This window comes from Palaemon carinicauda, chromosome 18 (genome assembly GCF_036898095.1).
Source record: "Palaemon carinicauda isolate YSFRI2023 chromosome 18, ASM3689809v2, whole genome shotgun sequence".
Lineage (NCBI taxonomy): Eukaryota > Metazoa > Arthropoda > Malacostraca > Decapoda > Palaemonidae > Palaemon > Palaemon carinicauda.
In genome coordinates, this window is record NC_090742.1 from 80,359,018 (window position 1) to 80,376,517 (window position 17,500).

Consider the following 17,500-nt stretch of genomic DNA (forward strand, 5'->3'; position numbering starts at 1 on the left):
TGTGGCAATGAAGTAACGCTTCTAGTCTTCTTCTGAAGCTAGGAAGGAACGTATCTAGTCTTCTTCTTTTGAGGCAATGACGGAAAGTCTCTAGTCTTCTTCTGTGGCAATAAAGAAACGTTTCTAGTCTTCTTCTGAGGCAAGGAAAGGAACGTTTCTAGTCTTCTTCTGAGGCAAGGAAGGAACGTTTCTAGTCTTTTTTGTCTTCTTTTTCTTCTTCTTAGACAATAAAAAACGTTTCTACTCCTGCTGAGACAAGGATGGAACGTTTTTAGCCTTATTCTGCGGCAAGGAAGGAACGTTTCTTGTCTTATTCTTCTGTGGCAATGAAGTAACGCTTCTAGTCTTCTTCTGAAGCAAGCAAGGAAGGAACGTTTCTAGTCTTTTTTGTCGTTTTTTCTCCTTAGGCAATAAAGAAACGTTCTTAGTCTTCTTCTTCTGAGGCAAGGAAGGAACGTATCTAGTCTTCTTCTTTTGAGGCAATGAAGGACCGTCTCTATTCTTCTTCTGTGGCAATGAAGAAACGTTTCTAGTCTTCCTCTGAGGCAAGGAAAGGAACGTTTCTAGTCTTCTTCTGAGGCAAGGAAGGAATGTTTCTAGTCTTCTCCTGAGGATAGGAAGGAACGTTTCTAGTCTTCTTCTGAGGCAAGGAAGGAACGTTTCTAGTCTTTTTTGTCTTATTTTTCTTCTTCTTAGACAATAAAGAAGCGTTTCTACTCTTCTGCTGAGACAAGGAAGGAACGTTTCTAGCCTTCTTCTGCGGCAAGGAAGGAACGTTTCTTGTCTTATTCTTCTCTGGCAATGAAGTAATGCTTCTAGTCTTCTTCAGAGGCAAGGAAGGAACATTTCTAGTCTTTTTTGTCGTTTTTTCTCCTTAGACAATAAACAAATGTTCTTAGTCTTCTTCTTCTGAGGCAAGAAAGGAACGTATCTAGTCTTCTTTTGAGGCAATGAAGGAACGTCTCTAGTCCTCTTCTTCTGTGGCAATGAAGAAACGTTTCTAGTCTTCTTCTGAGGCAAGGAAAGGAACGTTTATAGTCTTCTTCTGAGGCAAGTAAGGAATGTTTCTAGTCTTCTGAGGATAGGAAGGAACGTTTCTATTCTTCTTCTCAGGAAAGGAAGGAACGTTTCTAGTCTTATTCTGAGGCAAGGAAGGAACGTTTCTAGTCTTTTTTTTTGTCTTTTTTTTCTTCTTAGACAATAAAGAGACATTTCTAGTGTTCTTCTGCGGCAAGGAATGAACGTTTCTAGTCTTATTTTTTTGAGGCAATGAAGGAACGTCTCCAGTCTTCTTCTTCTGTGGCAATGAAGAAACGTTTCTAGTCTTCTTCTGAGGCAAGGAAAGGAAAATTTCTAGTCTTCTTCTGAGGCAAGGGATGAACGTTTCTAGTCTTCTTCTAAGTAAAGGGAGGAACATTTCTAGTCTTCTTTTGAGTCAAAGGAGGAACGTCTCTAGTCTTCTTCTTCTGTGGCAATGAAGAAACGTTTCTAGTCTTCTTCTGAGGCAAGGAAAGGAACGTATTTACTCTTCTTCTTAGGCAAGGAAGGAAAGTTAGTAGTCTTCTTCTGAGGATAGGAAGGAACGTTTCTAGTCTTCTGCTGAGGAAAGGGAGGAACGTTTCTAGTCTTCTTCTGAGGAAGGAAGGAACGTTTCTAGTCTTTTTTATCGGTTTTTTTCTTCCTAGGCAATGAAGAAACGTTTTTATTCTTCTTCTGAAGCAAGGAAGGAACGTTTTTAGTCTTCTTCTTTTGAGGCAATGAAGGAACGTCTCTAGTCCTCTTCTTCTGAGACAATGAAGTAACATTTCTAGTCTTCTTCTAAAGCAAGGAAGGAACGTTTCTAGTCTTCTTCTTTTGAGGTAATGAAGGAAAGTTTCTAGTCTTCTTCTTTTGAGGCAACTAAGGAACGTCTCTAGTCCTCTTCCTCTGAGGCAATGAAGTAACGTTTCTAGTCTTCTTCTAAAGCAAGGAAGAAACTTTTCTAGTCTTCTTCTGAGGATAGGAAGGAACGTTTCTATTCTTCTTCTGAGGAAAGGAAGGAACGTTTCTAGTCTTCTTCTAAAGCAAGGAAGGAACGTTCCTAGTCTTTTTTTCTGTGGCAATTAAGTAACAATTCCAGTCTTCTGAGGCAGTGAAGAAACTTTTCTAGTCTTTCTCTTCTAAGGCAAGGAAAGAACGTTTCTAGTCTTCTACTTTTGAGGCAACGAAGGAACGTTTCTAGTTTTCTTCTTCTGTGGCAATGAAGTAACGTTTCTAGTCTTCTTCTTTTGAGGCAAGGAAGCAACGTTTTTAGTCTTCTGAGGAAAGGAAGGAACGTTTCTAGTCTTCTTCTTCTTCTGAGGCAATGAAGAAACGTTTCTACTCTTCTCATTCTGAGGCAATTAAGAAACGTTTTTAGTATTTTCTTCCTCTTTCTTCTTCTTCTTCTTCTTTGGCAATGAAGAAACGTTTATATCTTCTTCATCTTATTCTGAAAGAAGTGAAGAAACGTTCTTAGTCTTCTTCTACTGAAGGAATGAAGAAACGTTTCTAGTCTTTTTCTTCTTTTGAGACAATGAAGAAACGTTTCTAGTCTTTTCTTCTTCTTCTTCTTCTTCTTCTTCTTAGGCAATGATAAAGAGTTTGTGTTCTTTTCTTCCTCTTTCGTCTTCTTTTTCTTCTTCTTCTTCTTCTTCTTCTTCTTCTTCTGAAGCAATGAAGAAACGTTTCTAGTCTTTCGTCTTCCTTTTTTTTTTCTTCTTCTTCTTCGTCTTCTTCTGAGGCAATGAAGAAACGTTTCTATTCTTCTTCTTCTTCTTAGTCTTCTTATTCTTCTTCTTAGGCAATGAAGAAAAGTTTCTAGTCTTATTCTTTTTCTTCTTCTTCATCTCAGGCAATGAAGAAATGTTTCTATTCCTCTTCTTTTTATGAGGCAATGAAGAAACATTTTTAGTCTTTTCTTCTTCTTCTTCTTCTTCTTCTTCTTCTTCTTCTCAGGCAATAAAGAAACGATTGTAGTTCTTCTTCTTCTTCTTCTTCTTCTTCTTCTCAAGCAATGAAGAAATGTTTGTAGACTTTTCTTCTTCTTCTTCTTCTTTTTTCTCAGGCAATGAAGAAACGTTTGTAGTCTTTTCTTCTTCTTCTTCTTCTTCTCAAGCAATGAGGAAATGTTTGTAATCTTTCCTTCTTCTTCTTCTTCTTCTTCTTCTTCTTCTTCTTCTTCTTCTTCATATGAGGTAATGAATATACATTTCTTTTTCTTCTTCTCAGGCAATGAAGAAACGTTTTTAGTCTTTTCTTCTTCTTCTTCATATGAGGTAATGAAGAAACGTTTCTTTTTCTTCTTCTCAAGCAATCAAGAAACATTTGTAATCTTTCCTTCCTCTTTCTTCTTCCTCCTCGTTTTCTTCTTCTTCTTCTTCTGAGGTAATGAAGAAACGTTTCTTCTTCTTCTTCTTCTTCTTCTTCTTCTGAGGCAATGAAGAAATGTTTCTAGTCTTTTCTTCTTCTCCTTCTTTTTTCTTCTTAGGCAAGGAAGGAATGTTTCAAGTCTTCATCTTCGTCTTCCTCCTTTTTATCTGAGACAATGAAGAAACTTTTCTATTCCTCTTCTTCTTCTGAGGCAATGAAGAAACGTTTTTAGTTTTCTTATTCTTCTTCTTCTTCTTCTTCTTCTTCTTCTTCTTCTTCTTAGGCAATAAAGAATCGTTTTTAGGCCCTTCTTCTTCTCCTTCTTCTTCTTCTGCTGACGTAATGAAGAATCGTTTCTAGCCTTTTATTCTTCTTTTTCTTCTGTGGCAATGATGAAACGTTTCTAGTCTTCTTTTGTATCTTCTTCTTCTTCTGCAATGGAGAAACGTTTCTATTCTTCTTCTGAAGCAATGAAGAATCGTTTCTTATTTTTTATTCTTTTTCCTTTTTCTTCTTCTTCTTTTAGGGCACTGAAATAACGTATCTACTCCTCTTCTGAGAAAATTAAAGAATATTTCTAGTCTTTTTCACCTTCTTCCTCTGAGGCAATAAAGAAACACTTCTAGTCGTCGTCTTCTTCTTCTTCTTCTTCTTTTACCTGTCCTCCACAACTTTGCACAACTGGCATGTGACGGCTACTAAATGAAAATTGCAAAGATGAGAAAGATTAATCATTATCTCCATAGTCACCTTGAACCGTTCTCAACTCTCTCTCTCTCTTCTGTTGCTTGGTTTTATTATTTCATGTTTTCGCTCTGCTTTCGAAATTTTTGCCTTCAAGATTTTTCTTCTTTTTTTTTTTTTTGCTTTCACCTCTGTCCCAACTGCTATGCAACTAATTCATTTACTCTTGGATAATATTTGGCTTTTAAGCGGGCTTGTGCATATTTTCCTAGCGTTCGATCTCTTTTTTTTTCTTTTTTTTATTTCATATAATTTTGTATATAAGATTATTTTTATACTCACATTCACATGTTTCATCATTATTATTTGGTACTAAGGTGAGATTTCATATATGGCAGACCGTAAGTAGAGCATGAAAGATTCTACGAATGTAAAGAAGGTAATTAAAGTTGTGAATTGCTAGGTCAAGCATGATACACTTAAACCCAAATTCCCGCCAAGTGATCACTCTACCTACATGATTTTATTCCTTCGGAACCGAAGCACCGAGACAAAGACTTTTTATTTCTACAACAATATTAACAACTTCGGTACCCCTGCTGTCGATGCCACAGGAATTTCAACCTTGTACTGAAAATAGCGATCGAATCTACCATACATGTTGCAGGAATTGTAATCCTATGGAGGATTTATTCCCTTCCTGTCCCCTTCATTTATTTTGTAAAATCCTGTAAATAAGAATTTCCTCCTCAGTTTGTGGAGTCGCATGCATTCGTCGCCAGCCCTTGAGAAATGCGTTATTTCCCCGGGCGAAAGAAGGAGCGAATAAGACGGGCCATTGACACAACGGACGGTTACGAGTCTATGCCGTCTACTGTTCGAATGAACAGGCACTTCTACTAAGGCGGTGTGGGGAGGAAGAGGAGGAGGAGGAGGAGGAGGACTTGAACAGGAAAACCGTAGCCACGATATTCCATGAAATTGCATAACCGTCATGAGGACGGCATATCGCAGAAATCTGGGGGAAACACATCGCACCAGACAGACATACTGCAAGCAGTCCTTGCCGAGGTTGCTATACAGTAATTCAGTCGCGCTCTCTTCAGTCTGGTTGCTCTCTCTCTCTCTCTCTCTCTCTCTCTCTCTCTCTCTCTCTCTCTCTCTCTCTCTCTCTCTCATTACATCTTCCACGCCCTCGCTCGCTCCCCATGAGCTACACACATACTCTCTCTCTCTCTCTCTCTCTCTCTCTCTCTCTCTCTCTCTCTCTCTCTCTCTCTCTCTCAGTATATACTTCAATCTTCGATTACGTCATTTCCGGAAGCGTGATATTTATAGCCTGTTGTTATGTTGCTCTGTAATTCTTCCGTACTCCATTAACCAGTTCCCATCAGTCCCTAACCTTCAACCCCACAAAAAAGAATATATATATATATATATATATATATATATATATATATATATATATATATATATATATATATATATATATATATATATATATATATATATTAGTGCATATCCCTGTATTTCCAAGAATTTGTTGGGCAGAAAGGCTCGGGTTTAAAAGAAAAAACTCCACATTACACTTTGTAGCTTGAGTTTAAGGGTGCATGCCTACTACCCATCCACTAACAACCTCGTTCTTTAAATATCGACTTTACCACGAAGCCCGAATGCTTGATTTCCATTGTTGAAATGCAATTCTGAAGGTCAAGGCATTGAAATTGAATATGTTATATTGCTTTTAGCTGCGTCCAGGAGAAGCCCTTTTGAATTTATTTTTTCTTGATGCAGACTCTCTCTCTCTCTTTCTCTCTCTCTCTCTCTCTCTCTCTCTCTCTCTCTCTCTCTCTCTTTAAAATTACTAATAAAAGTTATTCAGTCATTTATGTTAACCTTAAGTCTCTCTCTCTCTCTCTCTCTCTCTCTCTCTCTCTCTCTCTCTCTCTCTCTCTCTCTCTCTCTCTTAAAATTATCAAAAGTTATTCAGACATTGGTTAAACTTAAATCCATACCCCCCCCCTCTCTCTCTCTCTCTCTCTCTCTCTCTCTCTCTCTCTCTCTCTCTCTCTCTCTCTCTCTCTCTCTCTCTCTTTAAAATTACTATTAAAAGTTATTCAGTCATTTATGTTAACCTTAAGTCTCTCTCTCTCTCTCTCTCTCTCTCTCTCTCTCTCTCTCTCTCTCTCTCTCTCTTAAAATTATCAAAAGTTATTCAGACATTGGTTAAACTTAAATCCATACCCCCCCCCCTCTCTCTCTCTCTCTCTCTCTCTCTCTCTCTCTCTAAAGAACATATAAATAGACTATAGAAGTAATTACAATGTATTCATACCATAAGCTATCTCATTTTTGTATTGCGAGCAACGCGAAATGTAAAAAAAAAAAAAAAAGAGAAGTTCGCGTTATCGATCATCCTGTCGCGAAATGGACTCTATCTGGCAATGGTGGCTGAGAGAGAGAGAGAGAGAGAGAGAGAGAGAGAGAGAGAGAGAGAGAGAGAGAGAGAGAGAGCTGCTACTCAAAAGCCAACTAACAAACAAAAATGCTGTGGAAACGCGACGGTAAATGAATTACGTTGGGATGACCCCCATTTTACTGTGCTGAGTTCCATGCACTGTGAAACTGACACGCACAAACTCACACACTAGGAGAGAGAGAGAGAGAGAGAGAGAGAGAGAGAGAGAGAGAGAGAGAGAGAGAGAGAGAGAGATAATGACTTTGACTACATCAGATACGGGCTATTCTTATTTATACCCACTCAACGTCCCTCTCACCACCCTATTCTTTTCCTCATACTGTAGCTATGAACACCCTGTATCTCCCTCTCCTTTTTTTTTTCTTCTTTTTGCTCTGGTTATTTCCAAGGGCACAGACCATTAAGGTTTTAACCTTGCAGGATTGCATAGCCGCATTTCGTCCACGTGAAACACACCGAAGGCGACTTTATTGATTTGCCTTTCGGTTGCAGAGAACAAATGACAAAGGACTGAAATTTCTTCTGACCTTTTGGAAGATCTGTGCAAAGGAATTTCGTGCCGGTTCCCCCATCCCCTCTCCCCTTTCTCTCTCCCTACTCCGTTATTCCGATTCATCGTCTACATTTCATGTAGCGAAAATGGAAAGACGAGACTGCTCGCTAGTATTGTGATCAACGCTTGTGTTGGGAAGTGGATTAACACAAATTTATTTCGGATAGTAATGTATTTCCTTTACGCGAAACCGAAACTTGCCAACAAATGCTACGGCACATCATAGTACTGTGTGGAGGAGGGAGGCTCTCCGATCTCCATTCAATAATGATTTGTTTCCTGTGACGTAGAGAGAGAGAGAGAGAGAGAGAGAGAGAGAGAGAGAGAGAGAGAGAGAGAGAGAGAGAGAGAATCGCAGTAAACAGCGCTCACTCATATACATAAGCACCTGCTATGGCGTTTGGGTGGGGGAAATATGCGCCTACTATATTACCTTACTTAACCCACCCCTACCATGCATACAACACCGAGAGTCCATTAGTCATCCACTAGGGTACGAATAGGGAACGCAAAGGGGAACATGATGTCAATACATACGGTCGCGGGCTCGAGTTTACTGCTAAGGTTTTAGCGGTGTAGTTTTACGAAGCAAGTTCATGGTGGCATTCCACCGTCTCTCTCTCTCTCTCTCTCTCTCTCTCTCTCTCTCTCTCTCTCTCTCTCTCTCTCTCTCTCTCTCTCTCTCTCTTTTCGTTCATCTCTCTCTCTCTCTCTCTCTCTCTCTCTCTCTCTCTCTCTCTCTCTCTCTCTTACATCTCAGGCATCCTCCTCGCTCTCCCAGCAGTCCTCGAGAATGTTCGTTTCCACGAGATTGACGTCAACTACGTCTTCGCTGTATATCTATTAAGTGCCGAAAGAATGCTCCTGACCTCGACAGATTTTTTTCAACGAGATAAGGGAGTGTAGATCATGTTAGCAAATGAGTATTGTGCCCACTTCAAAGCTAATATTGCTTGCAATTGCAAGAACAACTATGGGACTTTGGGACATTCTTGTCTGGAATGATGCTACCAGACTTAGGTCAGACGGCTGGCGAGTTGCCTTATGATACATTTTTCATATATTTTCAGCGCGGTTTGGAAGTACATTCGCAGTCATGTTTCTTTGCAAGGTCATTTGAATCAGTCATAAATCTTAGGACTCATATATTTTCTCATCTAAACTTACGCCTTGACCAGTTAGAAATTCAAAACTTTGAGGAAACAAGTGTGCTAAGAAGTCCCAAAATACCACTAATCCTTTTGATGAATGTAGGTGTGAATGAAATTCTGATGTCATCGAGATGAATAGTAAGTATTCATTAGATTGTATGGAATGGACAACTGCATTATGATCCAATCGGTTCAGTCATTTATATTGATAGCGATAGCACTGCGAGAAGGTTACATCAATATATTGAAACTTTTCAACAATAGTTGGTATGCTACAGACTCGACGGAAGGCAAAGTTATCAAGTAGCATTATTTATAGTAGTTTTTTCCAGTTTTCTAAACCCCGTAAGGAAAAAATCATTGTAGCTCTCAGTAAAATAACTTTTTCTTTAAAAGCAATGCATAGCATTCGAAACCAACCAATGAAAAGAAGATAGTTTTATAAGGAGATATGGGAAAGTTATATTCTTGCGCACCTGTCATAATTGCCTCAGGCTTATCCAGGTGAGCACGCAGGGCTGCCAGTTTTCCGTGTTTCCCGAGTCACGATTCTGAAAGTTGCAAGCCCTGATGAAGAAAACTTATTTGTTTGCATAAAATAAACGTTGATGATGTGTTTCTATGAAAAAATAATGAATAATTTCTTATCACCATAGCTCATAGATTACGCGATGAAATCATTTAATAGTAGGAGAAGTATTCTCTCGGTCTCATGTGTTGGTCACATGAAGCCAGAATGGAAGCAGTGCCAGATGCTTCAAATGCTTCGAACTGTTCGAAACATTGTTTGATTTTCCATCCTCGAAACACTTGGTGTGTCAGACACGACAGCGACAAATTATCGCTGTAATTCACTTTTGATTTGTTAACTCCAATGGTAAAATAAACTTAGTTACATATTTATGCATAATTTGCATCTAAAATTCTCAGACCGATAAATTTTCCATGCGCAGGATAAATTGACAAAGAAAAAAATGTATAAACGCCTACTGTAGAGATTTTGAGAAAAAAATCATTAAACTTCTTTGTTTGTTTCTAAAAACCTAGACATAATACTGAAATACATGCAAAGTACATGATACATATTGTTAAATAAATTAAGTACATTTTAACATTAGCAGAAATATGATAACATTTCATGATTCTGACTGTAAATATTCCTTACAGGAGAAGGATTGGGAGGTGATCTGTCGACCCAAGCAAAAGAATGGTCAGTAACTAGAAATGTTTCTCAGTTTTGTGTAACAAATTTACCATTACCCATCACATATTTTACTCAATCTTGAATGATATAATTACATTTTATCATTATCATTATTTGTCTTAAAAGGGAAAATCTTCATCATCATTTATATTTTACTCCTAATTGTTTATCCCCAAAATTTTCCTAAATATAATAACATTTATAGATTTTCGGTCTATTAAAAGTTAGCCTTTATTTCGAATGATTTTTATTATTCTTTGTTTTAAATAACTCGATCCCCACATGTCTGGTCCTATCTTTTCAATTTCATTTGATGTGATATCGTTACTTTTATTAACCTTCATATCTTACTGGGTTTTTTTCCTCTTGTGTATGTTACAGTTATTTTATGTAAGATTAATTCTTACTATAATTATATTTTCCTTGCCTGCTTATATATATATATATATATATATATATATATATATATATATATATATATATATACTGTATAAATTTATATATATATATATATATATATATATATATATATATATATATATATATATATTTATACTGTATATATATATATATATATATATATATATATATATATATATATATATATATATATATATATTATATATATTGTATATATATACTGTATATATATACTGTATATTATGTATATATATATATATATATATATATATATATATATATTTATATATTATATATATATATATATATATATATATATATTTATATATTATATATATATATATATATATATATATATATTTATATATATATATATATATATATATATATATATATTCACACACACACATAGATAGCACATAGAGTGGGAACTTGGGTAAGTGGTACAACACTTAGCTTATGTTCGGTAGATCCGTGGATTATTTGCTTTTCATCGCCCATCAATCTATCCTCCAGTAAATGGGTTTCAATATCTGCTGGAGTAAAAAGATATCACTTCGCCTGTAACATCGCTCTCAAAGATGTATTGAGGAACCAGAGAGCTACACATTTCTAGTTCCATCATTCTGAAGGGGATTAAGGTATATGACGATTATATATATATATATATATATATATATATATATATATATATATATATATATATATATATATATATACATATACATATACATATATATATATATATATATATATATATATATATATATATATATATATATATATAAAATGTATGTTGTATATGTGTGAATGACTTGAAATACTAAACAAGCCACAAATATCCGATTAAATATACCTTGAGAATAACTTACACTCAAAAAGAGTTCTCTATAAATAATGATCTTACCCCCATTGAACTTAGCTATTCTCTTGATGTGATCAATCGATATTAGTGGATTTCCATTAGATTCCTAACTTATGATATATTAGAATATTTGATTTAGAAAATATATCACATTTTGATGTTGATGTTACTCCAGGTTTTAACCACTAAAATAATCCATTTTGGTGTGGAGGGAAAATTGATATTGTACTTGAGAATTATTTTTACTCGTGAATGTGATTATCTGTTTCAATGTATTGAAGTCTTCAAAAGCTGATTTTCTCAAGAAGACAAAATATGTTAATTTATTCTTAAGATGCCTCTTCAACACTTGTACGTCAGTTATGAAATTAAAATATGTAAAGGTATATATGAAATAATTCATATTTATACACTGGGGTGGGTATGTCTAGTGCTCCTGAAATACTAATATCGAATGAAATAATAAAAACTTGCTTATGAGCTATCGCACTTAGACTCTGTAACGAACTTCATTTTGAAACACTTCAAAATGTACAGACTGAAACGTCTAGACTGCAAATGGCATTGAAATCAGTGTCCTAATTTCTATATTATTATTTATTATTATTATTATTATTATTATTATTATTATTATTAATTTTATTATTATTATTATTATTATTTGCTAAGCTACAACCCTAGTTGGAAAAGCAGGATGCTATAAGCCCAGGGGCTCCAACAAGGAAAATAGCCCAGTGAGGAAAGGAAACAAGGATTAATAGAATTTTTAAGAAGAGTAACAACAAAAAAGTAAATATCTCCTGAATAAACAAGAAAAATACAGCAAAACAAGAGGAAGAGAAACAAGACAGAACAGCGTGCCCAAGTGTACCCTCAAGCAAGAGAACTCTAACCCAAGACAGTGGAAGACCCTGGTACAGAGGCTATGGCACTACCCAAGACTAGAGAACAATGGTTTGATTTTAGAGTGTCCTCCTAGAAGAGCTGCTGACCATAGCTAAAGAGTTTCTTCTACCATTAACAAGAGGAAATTGTCCACAGAACAATTACAGTGCAGTAGGTAGCCCCTTGGGTGAAGAAGAATTGTTTGGTAATCTCAGGGTTGTCAGGTGTATGAGGCCAGAGGAGAATAAGTAAAGAATAGGCTAGACTATTCGCTGTTTATGCGTGTAAGCAAAGAGAAAATGAACCGGAACCAAAGAGAAGGCTCCAATGTAGTACTGTCTAGTCAGTCAAAAGACCACATAACCCTCTAGCGTTACTATCTCAACTGGTGGTTGGTGCCCTGAACCTAATGTTGAATACGATCTATAATGCATATTAACACCATAAACAGATTCTCGTTAATGGAAAACATTTCAAATATATACTAAGTTCTTAACTTGATGGGCTTACTGATACTGTTCATGACATATTCTTCATTTGGCATCAATTTTGCATTAAATCGTGACGACATCTGTGATAACTGATTGTTTGCAACTGATGTCATTTATGATCTCTCTCTCTCTCTCTCTCTCTCTCTCTCTCTCTCTCTCTCTCTCTCTCTCTCCTTACAATAACTGAATGATTATAAATCTTCTATTGGTCTGTGATACTTAGTCACTTACACACACACACATTTATATATTTATATATATATATATATATATATATATATATATATATATATCATAAAGTTGTTTTCATTAACATTGGGTGTCTCTAGAGATGAAAATAAAGTCACTGCCACATTCATTCTTTAACTGCTGTATTATGGACGAACCTACTGCGCCATATGGCTTCCACAACATCAGTCCCAATATACCTCTACTCAGAAGGCTCATCAGCAACCCATCGAATACCCTACACACATTGCGCCTTCCAGTCCTATCCGCCAGTCTTCTCACGTGACCAGACCACCTCAAATTCCTCTGGTCCTTCTTTTTCACCTATACTAATCTTTTTACTATTCATTCTGCGTATCTTCGAATTTTCTTCTTATCAGTTTTTATTACAACTGCACATGCTACACCAGTAATCATCTCAATAGCTTCAACATCTTTATTCTTTTTTTCCTTCAACATCCATATTTTACTTTCTCTGTTATTAGCACATGCCGTTTTTTTCTCTCAATTTATTCTTAATTACCCTAGCCATCCTCTCATATGCCTGCACCTGCTATCTTTCTTATTTACTTCAGTAAATCTTTATCTCCTCATCCACTACTCACCCTTTTCGTTCCCTGTTGTTAGTCGCCCCCTCCCCCTTATACACACAAATATTCCCTGCAGAGCCCATGACCTCATCAAGGAATCTTAAAACTCCCCAACTGGTCGGTTCTCCTTCCTTTCTTTAATCATAACCCACAGTTTACCATATTTTTCCTCATGTGCTCTCATACAGCTCTTATGCACACACACACACACACACACACATTTATATATATATATATATATATATATATATATATATATATATATATATATATATATATATATATGTGTGTGTGTGTGTGTGTATGTGTGTGTGTTTGTGTGTATAAATAAATGATTATATATAATATATATGTATATATTATACATATATATATATATATATATATATATATATATATATATATATATATTGATATATACTGTATAGATATGTATATTATTATATACTGTATATATTACAAAATTTACACTCGTGATCATACCCTCAATATCAACCGCAGTGCCCATAGATATCTGAAAAGCCTCCCTTCAGTTTTTTATAGCCTACACAGAATTCATTTGCAGTTGTAGAACAAAGGGGATGCACGTTAAGGTGTGTATCGAGATCAATTGCATGACATTTGCTTTGTGATCCGATAACACCTCTTAAGGTGCTTATAGATTATGATTTGCCCAGCCCCCCTACTCCCGTGTGAAGAGGGTATGCACACAACCTAATCCGAAGCCAGGCTGTTTATTATTCGGAGACACCTCATAATTCTCAAAACATGTAAGGGAACTCGCGTATCCAGTCGATAAAGGTTGCGTGAGAATTTTTGATCGGAGATGGTTTTAAATAGTTGCGTGCAAGTGATGGCCGGTAGCTTTATGAGTATGTGGATCGTAATGCGGATTTAATAACTGATGTTCTTGAGTGCTATAACGAAGTGAATGGGACCAAGGTTCGACTGTTATAGGCGAGAAAGGTCTTCATTTCCTTCGTGATGTTCAAAGGCGCTATAACGCGTATGAGGGGTGAGGTGGGGATGGTGACGTTCAGAAGAATTCATTAGAATTTTTTCATTATCAAATCTTTATAATAATCATTTTGCTTATCTATTTTTCTCAAAGCAAAATTCAATTTTTTTTCTATATATATGTATATATATTTACATTTTGTTATTCGCCAAACGATCTTTTCCACCTATTGCATCTTTAGCTATCGAAAGCTACTTGCATAATGCGTAAAAGGAATGTAGCTCGCATAGAATTATGGGAAAATGAAAAACATAAAGTGGCAAGTGAAGACTGAGGCAGCGTATCGCTCATTACCTTCGACTATGAATTGCTGTTTGAGCTATGTCGCAAATATGATGTGTAGAATTTAATCAAGTATACCGGTGTGATTCCGGATTCATAATCTGTGAAGAAATATGTATATTCATTCAATTTCCCTTATGCATTAAGATTCTGTTATCAGGTTTACGTGATGAATACACTACAACAACAACCAATGCAGCCGTTTCTAGTTCACTGCAGGACAAAAAAAAAAAAAAAAAAAAAAAAAAAAAAAAAAAAAAAAAAAAAGCCTCAGACATGACTTTATTTATGTCAGGAGTTTGGCCAGTTTTCATTAACGCGCTGGCCAACTGAGGATTTGTGATGGTGGGAGACTTTGGTCTGATTGCTCACAGCAAACCAACCTAGTATGGGTGGCTCTGAATAGTACATATTTGCTTATCACGACGATACACAAACCATTTCAACACGTTAAGGTATCTCCACTCAGAAAACGATATATACTGTATTATATATATATATATATATATATATATATATATATATATATATATATATATATATATATATATATATATATATATGTATGTATAATGTGTGTGTGTTTGTGTGTGTGCAACAATCGCTTCAAAGCACGTATAGCTTTTCGAAACTTATAAGGAGAGAGAGAGAGAGAGAGAGAGAGAGAGAGAGAGAGAGAGAGAGAGAGAGAGAGAGAGGGGGGGTAAAATCTTGTGAAATGACAATATTCATAGAATTCCCCTGGAAACTTCTGCAATTAAATAATTGCAGATTTTGAAATATTCAACTGAACTCAGCTTTTAATATAAATGCAATATCAAGACTGAAACAAAATTTGTTAAACGAATAGGATGAATGATGTGCAGTTGCAGCTGCATGACTCGGAAATAGAATTAGAAGCTTGTAAATAATTATAAGAACTAAATAAAGTCCAATGAGATGAAAATGCTCTTGTAAATTAGGAAAGTTTTCATTTTTTTATTTTTTCTTAGAAGATGGCTATAGCTTCCGTGAAGATGATTTCCATTATTTATTATTATTATTATTATTATTATTATTATTATTATTATTATTATTATTATTGTAATGGTTATTCTTATTATTATTATACAATTTCCATTATTATTATTATTATTATTATTATTATTATTATTATCATCTTCCTCATCTAAGCTACAACCCTAGTTGGACAAGTAAGATGCTATAAGCACAAGAGCTCCAACGAGAAAATAGCCCAGTGAGGAAAGCAAATAAGGAAACATGTAAATGCGGTTATAATCTGTATGATAGGGAATTTCCGTAACGACTTCATTGAGTCATTCTAACGGGTTTTAAGTTAGTGTGAACGTGCATTAAATGACTCCCTGGAATAGCCGAGATGTTACGAATCTAGATCTTGTGGCGTTTTCAGCGTTACTATTGTATAATTTTTACATCGCTGCCTTTGTATTCTTTTTATTTTGAATTAGCTTAAGAAATATGGTCATGATCCCTCTCCTCTCTCTTTCGCTCTCTCCGAATTTAGTAAGACAAGGTCATGTGGTCTCTCTCTCTCCCTCTCTCTCTCTCTCTCTCTCTCTCTCTCTCTCTCTCTCTCTCTCTCTCTCTCTCTCTCTCTCTCTCTCTCTCATGAATTTAGCCGTAGATATAGTTTTGGGATCATAAGAAATAGGGGCTCAATGCTTAATTTTCCAAGTTATTGAATCCATTACCGAGTAAAAAAAATTCTGCAAAACTCCCTAGTAAAGAAATACAAATGTCGGTGGTTATTACATATTACTTTTTTCTTGCTTGCTTGAATGCGTGCCAGCATTCATTACCATCGATCAGTGCATCACGTGAGTTTTTACCTATGAATGAATAGTCATACGTGCACGCAAGAAGGAAGCAATTGAGTTTTCAGTAACCTAATATTTACACTTGTTTGAGTTTTTGTGCTCACCACTTCAGCGAACTATGACCAGCAAATAGCAATGCGTAACCTGAAGTCCTAGATAAGCATCGGATGGATTTAAACACTTCTTAATGGATTAAGAATCTTCTTACGAAAGGAATACTTCTGTGGTTAGAAATCCTCACCCGCTGTAAAGTATTCCTTATGCAATGTTGTCGCTCATCGTGAATAGTAAATGAGTGACCCCATCCCTTCACGTTAGATTTTGCTTGAGACAGGAATTGACATCAAAACCGAAAATTCAATGACATTGTGAGGGAAATATGGTTGAAACGCTTACTGATGATATCGTTTGCGACGTGATGACCGGAATGAATTCTTACGAAAGCGTCGTTGACTCGTTAGAATGGGAAATTTTCCCCGGAGGTAGTAAACGATGGTAGGTGGGACCGGCCAGAGGCGGCCGCGCCCTCGAACACCAAACTAGAATGGTTTGGAGATCGTCCAGATTTTGGAGACGAAGCCGGCAGGCTGCAGAGTTGTGGCTGGAAATGGTCAGTTTAATCGCCAAGGCGATTTCTATCCCCTCCAAAAATTATGGCAAAAGAAAAGTCGCACTTTATTTCCACCGATTTCATGCCAGTATCCGTTATTCTCATCTTCACTGTCATCATCAATATCTCTCAGCCTGTAAAAAAAAAAGCTGATTGAATTTTGTATCGGCATAAGCTAGTAATTAGGAACGACGCAAGAACTCGCGTGAAATCAAAGAGAAAGTAGAGAACTACGTCTCAGAGCTAATTGCCGGAAACCATAATGTAATTCAGCAGGTATACCATGGACGAGAACGTGTGAGCGTCACTCGAAAGAGAAGCTCCGATATGAACTCGTATCGGTAACACAATACACCCATTGCGACCGCACACCTGAGGGTTCCGAGTGATATCGGTGTACAGTCCTGGCAGTTAGAATTGGGTAATCTTTTTTTCTGTATTTGGTCAGGCTGCTACACTGCATCTAATCCTTCAGACACATGGTTTATTTGATGGATTCCTCTTCTTCTTCTTCTTCTTATTATTATTATTATTATTATTTTAACTAGCTAAGCTACAACCCTAGCAGGAACAGCCAGATGTTTTTAGTCCAAGAGCTCCAACATGGAAAATAGCCTAGAGAGGAAAACTGGCATCAAGGCAAGGAGGTTTTCAAGACTAGAAAACCTTTCTTCCAGCCCATACAATTTCAAATATGAACGCACATAGACTTGCGATCTGTACAAGAACGTTCCTTTGTTATATTACTGAAGGTAATTACAAACGCATTTGCATCTACAGACGCACAAACGTGCGTGTAAATGCAGAAA

At 36.1% G+C, this 17,500-nt stretch overlaps 1 protein-coding gene across 4 annotated transcripts in view; it reads left to right on the forward strand.

Annotated features, from left to right (window-relative positions):
• LOC137657908 (protein abrupt-like) overlaps positions 1-17,500 on the forward strand; it is a 417,288-nt gene that overhangs the window by 96,298 nt on the left and 303,490 nt on the right. For 2 of the 4 annotated variants that reach the window (XM_068392551.1, XM_068392552.1), the window contains exon 3: positions 9,428-9,470. The exons of the other annotated variants lie outside the window; for them this stretch is intronic. In XM_068392551.1, the coding sequence (XP_068248652.1) occupies positions 9,468-9,470 (3 nt within the window). In that variant the 5' untranslated portion in view covers positions 9,428-9,467. The remainder of the gene's footprint in view (positions 1-9,427; positions 9,471-17,500) is intronic. 4 annotated transcript variants of the gene reach the window in all.